General features: G+C 37.5%; 1 protein-coding gene across 1 annotated transcript in view; it reads left to right on the top strand.

The window, feature by feature from the left end:
• Positions 1-6,875, top strand: part of LOC110463194 (centromere protein F-like) — a 65,753-nt gene that overhangs the window by 24,940 nt on the left and 33,938 nt on the right. The window contains exons 23-25 of the mRNA XM_021517587.1: positions 556-630; positions 2,917-3,120; positions 6,021-6,335. Coding sequence (XP_021373262.1) covers positions 556-630; positions 2,917-3,120; positions 6,021-6,335 — 594 coding nt within the window. The remainder of the gene's footprint in view (positions 1-555; positions 631-2,916; positions 3,121-6,020; positions 6,336-6,875) is intronic.

Genomic DNA, 6,875 nt, shown 5'->3' with positions numbered 1-6,875 from the left:
GGACCACTCTTGTATAAACATCCTTCCTGTCTATATGTATAGTAGAACCTTTCCTGTATGAACATCCTTCCTGTCTATATGTATAGTAGAACCTCTCTTGTATGAACCTCCTTCCTGTCAGTACAGTATCACCTGTTTTAGACATGTCCTGTACATGTCTGATTATACTCAGCGTTGAAGGAGAGTAGATCAGTACTAATGGATGTCAGTGACATTAGGACAAGGTTGTGTAGATATGACAGGAGCAGAGTGAAGTTATATATATAATTACATACCTATGGCAACTTCCTCTTTTTGAAGTTTCTCCTCTCGCCTCAATGCATGTGAGACAATGTTAAAAGTGATGTTAGGCTGTTCCAGGAATCTTGTAAGCGCTGACAAAACAGACACTTTAATGTCGAAAATACAAGTGTATAGGGAAATATCTGTATGTAGGTCAGCGAAAAACTTAGCATATAAATATAATGATTGAACAGCATTATTCCAGTGTTTATACCAGTATGAACCCAAATCGGTAACAAACTTATTCAATGAAGCCCACTGCTAATTTTGTAGATGAATGGAATTGTTCAGGATATTTTGGAGTTTTCAACATCGGTAGGCAACATGATATACAAGGAGAAGGAAGGGGTAAGTTCATAAAAATTATATATCTCCGTAGGTTCACATGACTAACATGTTTAAACGATATAGATTGTGGTAAGTGCTGAACATTTTACAGTTTAACTTCGCTGTTATCTAACCAGTACATGTATATCATGTGGACGCTGAGATTTTCTTAAAACTGTTTAATATCAGAGACATACAGAACCACCAATAGAGTAAAGGGTACAAGATAAACTCTACTACTATTGTCACTATTGTGGATTATTTGTTAAAGTCCTTTTTTTTTAAAAAAGAAATAAAAATCACATTTTCTTTTAATGAAATTTACAGAATAATAGTTGAAATTTGAATGTTTGAAAATAGAATTAAAAAGAATTGGAGAAAAAAATTGCAAGAGTGAGACTCTAGAGTTGGACCTTTACACTGCCATATCTAATTGTTAAATGTATGGTTGTCTTTAATGTTGAGAATCCCCATACCACAGCAGAATGCTGTAACCATCAAGTGTTGGAAAATGTTTTTCTGGCGTGACATTACACGATAGCTTTGAGACATCATTTCAGAAGACAAAACCATAGCTTCTGGGACTGAGAAATCATAAAGATAAAATAAATAAAATGAAATCAATAACAGTGTTCTGAGTAAAAATTCAGCATGGCTAGACCTGGGTTGGAACCCCAGACCTCAGATTGCTATACTATCGCTCAAACCAATGGAGGTACAATGTACCTGGTCAACAGAAGTGTCCTGGCCCCACTTGCTACAGTTGTATCATAATTGAAGTTTAGGGGAGGTAACTGTATAAAGGAAAAAACACAGTGCAGTGGGACATGGATCATTAAGGGGAGGTTACTGTATAAAGGAAAAACCACAGTCCAGTGAGACAGGGATCACTAAGGGGAGGTTACTGTATAAAGGAAAAACCACAGAGCAGTGAGACAGGGACCATTAAGGGGAGGTTACTGTATAAAGGAAAAACCACAGTCCAGTGAGACAGGGATCATTAAGGGGAGGTTACTGTATAAAGGAAAAACCACAGAGCAGTGAGACAGGGACCATTAAGGGGAGGTTACTGTATAAAGGAAAAAACCACAGTCCAGTGAGACAGGGACCATTAAGGGTAGGTTACTGTATAAAGGAAAAACCACAGTGCAGTGAGACATGGATCATTAAGGGGAGGATACTGTATATAGGAAAAACCACAGTCCAGTGGGACAGGGATGGAAGTTAAGGGGAGGTTACTGTATGTAGGAAAAACCACAGTCCAGTGAGACAGGGACCATTAAGGGGAGGCTACTGTATAAAGGAAAAACCACAGTGCAGTGAGACATGGATCATTAAGGGGAGGATACTGTATATAGGAAAAACCACAGTCCAGTGAGACAGGGATCATTAAGGGGAGGTTACTGTATAAAGGAAAAAACCACAGTCCAGTGAGACAGGGACCATTAAGGGGAGGTTACTGTATATAGGAAAAACCACAGTCCAGTGGGACAGGGATGGAAGTTAAGGGGAGGTTACTGTATGTAGGGAAAACCACAGTCCAGTGAGACAGGGACCATTAACGGGAGGTTACTGTATATAGGAAAAACCACAGTGCAGTGAGACAGGGATGGAAGTTAAGGGGAGGTTACTGTATATAGGGAAAACCACAGTGCAGTGAGACAGGGATCTTTAAGTTCTAGTTTGTTAAAACATTGAAAAATTTATATCATGATATTATTCCTTTCCATATCCAAGTCATAGATTTAAATCCTGTGGAAATTTAATATTATACTGTACCTCCGTAATAAAATGTGAAGAGGATATACTGGAATCTGTCCATCTGTCCAACATTTTACTTCCACAATTCTTTACCCATTTTAATGCAACATAACACATTAGCGCTACCATATGAAATTTGTTCATTTATGATGAATTTATTATTGTGGGAGTTATGTCCCTTTCTGATGTCCAATCATACACAATTTTGTCCAGCATACCACTTCGGTTCTTGACCAATTGTAACAAAATATAGTACAGTTTTAGGCATTTTTTGGGAATTCATAAATGCTTCTTTTCCCATTTTTCTTTTCATTTTCAATTCTAAAGAACTTGTTGACATGCCATTTTGATGATTTGTTATATGGCGGGAACAATGCATGGGCTCATATGAGCTTGCCTTCGGCTTAGATACCTAGATTATCTATGTTTGTATTTTAGGTTAAGTAACCTTTTATCCTCGTATTTATTTTAAAGTTTTCTCATGGCACTCTTTATAAGTTTTAACATAAAAAAAAATCAACTGATGAGCCATCACAAATCTTCCAGGATCAAATACAGCAGCCAACACTGAAAACGTTTGATTTTGGTCAAAACCCAATCGCTGGAAAAGGCAAAGGAAAGCAACCAATCACTGACCGCAAAGAACTGGAGGCGAAAGACAAGAAAAGTCAGGTGTTCTTCCTTGGCCAAAAAGCTGTGGGCGTTATACGGGAAATCTACGACATCCTGTCTAAATCTCTAGATTTGTTGGTATGTCGTGTCAAATTCTTTCCAAGATTAAATTGGATTTTCTGGACATGTTAGGAGGGTACTCAACTCAGATTTCAGTATGCTTGTATTCCAGGTTGTAGAGAAGTGTTTGACTGACTCGTATGTAAACTCATAAATATGCAGTCTTATCTTTAAATTCTTAATTTATATAAAGATAATACAACTTTGTCCTTTGGAATGATTCTTAGTTTGGAAATTGCTGTGTATAAAATGATAGAACCATCATTTTTATTCCCCACCCGATTGTTTTTGCTGTTACTATAGAAAAAAAAGTGCCAGAAATCCAAAATTCATTATTTCAAGAGCACATCTCAAAAACTTTCAAAGGGAACATCACAAAACATTTTATTTACATCAATCTGGTTGTATTGTGCCTTTTGCTATTTTTCGTCGATATTTTTTCTGTTACCATGGAAACAAATTGTGACAAAAATGCAAATTACCATTTGTGGAACAAATCTCAAAATACTTTTAAGATAACATTATTAAACTTGACATGCATGCTAAATAATCTAGTAGTCTAGTTATGACTTAAGCGATCAGTGAGATTTCTTTTTCAATGTTTTCCTGTTGCCATGGAAACAAATACATGTATCTAAAGACATAATGTTTCATTTTTGGAGCATATGTCTTAAACAATTCAGGTTTTCTACAGAACATTAAAGTCATTAAGATGCAAGACCTGACACAATGATGATGTTTCCTGTATTATTTAATGACAGGTTGTTTAAAAAATCCTTTTTACAATATCATACACAACACTATACATCTTCAGCACACATAGAGGCATTAACACACATAGGGAGATATTAGCCAGGTGGCATAGGACTAGTAGTTAGCGCCGGATATTAAGGCAGCTCCTGCAAATTGTCTCATAATTGTATTGATTAATGTATATATGCTTAATTGTATAATTGTATATCTATGCGCTGTAAAGCGCTTTAGAGTGGCTTATGTTAGCTAGATAGGGCACTATATCAAATGTTGAATATTATTATTATCATATTGGGGGCTTGTGTCTTGATTTACCTAATCCACATCCTTACCTATGTATGCATGGGCAGCTTCCTATCTTAACTTCCTTGGAAATTTAGTGGTTTTGAACCATGGTTGACCATCATTTAGGGTAATGGCAACAACGTTGCCAGTATTATGTGACTGGGCGGGATGATGTGCTGGGTGCCTTCGGCATGGTATTTCAGTGACATAGCAATTTAAAATCGGCATCAGATTTGCGCTATCACAAGGAGGCATGTACACCAGCATACCCCATCTCCAGCACACATACACACATGCACGCATACACAACACACATTGAAGCACATATTTAAATGACCTCAGCTGTTAATAGGACGTTAAACAAAACAAAAGCAAACCAAACCATGGAAAACCATGACTTACCATGGCTGTACAACCATGGTTTCACAATAAATGGTCAACCATGGTGTGACATTTTTCATTAAGTGGCCAACTGTGGTCACTTTAACTAAGGTCAAACTATCCTCTAAACCATGGTCTTACTATACTGTTACCATGATCAAACAATGAGTGACTATTCTTTGGAACAGTAATCACAGTTTTGTCACAACTCCTCCATCATTCCTTCCCCCACCTTCCATCCTTAAAATTTGGATAGTCTTTCATATTTCCCTGAGCAGGGGATCTGAATGACTATATCATTGTTTTCTGTGGGAATAAGCACATATAATTTCTAGGTTACCATTTTTGGCAAGTAATGTTAAAAATCTAACTTGACTGAGTAGAATGTAATTGGACACCAGGACAAGAACTTTATATTTCCATTGGGATAATTCATTCTGAGGTATCCAAGTTTTTGTTTGTTTGCAATCAACAACAATTTTATTTGCTATGTTGTCTTTGCTGTTTATGATGAAAGCATCAGTATACATATGTATATATGAAATAAATGAAATTGTGGCCAAGGTAACTTTTTTCCAAATGCATCTACTTGGAGTCAGACTTTGGACTACAGCTTCTTACCACAGGGACCTGTGAATTTGTTTAAGCTGTATTTGGACCTAAACTAAGGTGTTCAGAGTAATTTTACATGTTTTAGGGGTTTAAATAGAGTTTCGGTATGATCATTGGGGGTGTCATTTTTACCGAAAGTCGATATAAACCCCTAAAACATGTAAAATACTCTAAACACCTTAGTTTAGGTCCAACTACAGCTGAAACAAACTCTCAGGTCCCTGTGCTTCTTTTAAGTTCAATGATTTTTAAGTTGAGCTGAAAGGAAATTCCTTCTAGCTGAGTCAGTACAAACAGCTAGATATGGTTCACTGTTGTAACATATCTGTAGTCCCCCTCCTGGAAAGAACCAATCCTTGGGTAATCCACCAAGTACATTTATAATACTTGTAAAAACAAGCGTTAGACAACTACATGGGCGCCAATATAGCCGAGGTCAAAGTTCCTCCACTAGGGGTCGAACCTCCGACAACATACTGTATACCAAGACATTTTTGCTGTAGTTTAATTTTCGACTATTTCATCCTCTGTAATGAGGGAGAATTTATCATTAGAGCGACTAGTAGTAAACAGCATGATAACTTAGTAATTGAATGTGAAGGCGAAATTAACACTGGGCGAAAAGTTTGACTGGGCGAAAATGTCCTGGTATATGGTGCTATTATCCAGTGCTCTACCGTCATCGAAAGGGAAATTCCCTGTCCGAGTCTGTAACAAATGAGTAGCTAGTTCACCAATGTGACATCATTGATGTTTTACGATTCAATGATAATGATTTCGTTCTGTGTTGTCATCTCTGATATCTATCATCATATTGCTGTGCGATGTAACAATGTAAGGAATTATGTACAAAGCAAATGACTGTCAGATCCTACTGTCTCTTGTAGCATGAAGAATTTGAGATGATATATCGGTCCTTCAAGGAGATTCAGCAAGGTAAAGCCCTGCAGAAAGCACTTTTGTCCGGCCAGCTGCCAGACCACATAAAACTCCCAGGACATGAGAAGGCCGGAGGACCAGGCAATGCTAGTATGAAGTTCCATGGAGCCACCATGGAGTCAGTTCTGAACTACTATGTCCAGGCGTATGGACAACTGAAGAAGACTCCGGAGAAGAAACGAGGTGGTGGCTATGTAGTGTCGGAGACCACGGAACATCGAGCCAAGTCTGTCTCCGTGACCAGTGTAACAGGAGACATGTCGGTAAGTTATTTTAAATCCAGTTGCTTGAGGCTTTATTAACTTAACAAGTCACTCAACTAAATGTATATCTTACTTTTTTTAAACAACTGTAAATTTACGTTTTAACTATTTCTAAACTTATGGTTATAGGTAAGAACCCCAAGATGCATCTTTAGATAAATAAATTTTTAATTTATCAATTATGGTTTCTTTATAACCTTCCTAAAAAGAAAGTTGGTTGACTTTTTAGGTCACCTGAGCTTTGCTCAAGTGACCTATTCCAATCACTTTCCGTCCGTCGTCGTCCGTCGTCCGTCGTGCATAAACTTTTACATAATCAACTTCTTCTCAAGAACCAGTGGATGGAATTTTTTCAAACTTGGTCAGAATCATCCTTGGTAGATGAGGATACCAAATTGTAAAATTGGGATTCCTACCCCAACCCTAGGGGCCAGGGCGGGGCCCAAAAGGGAAAATTAACCAATATTTCAAAAATCTTCTTCTCCAGACTCAGAGGTATTACAGTCATTTTCTCTGCATGGATGGAAAGATCATCAGGGG

This window comes from Mizuhopecten yessoensis, unplaced genomic scaffold (genome assembly GCF_002113885.1).
Source record: "Mizuhopecten yessoensis strain PY_sf001 unplaced genomic scaffold, ASM211388v2 scaffold10875, whole genome shotgun sequence".
Taxonomy (NCBI): domain Eukaryota; kingdom Metazoa; phylum Mollusca; class Bivalvia; order Pectinida; family Pectinidae; genus Mizuhopecten; species Mizuhopecten yessoensis.
This window is presented reverse-complemented; position numbering and strand designations above follow the sequence as displayed.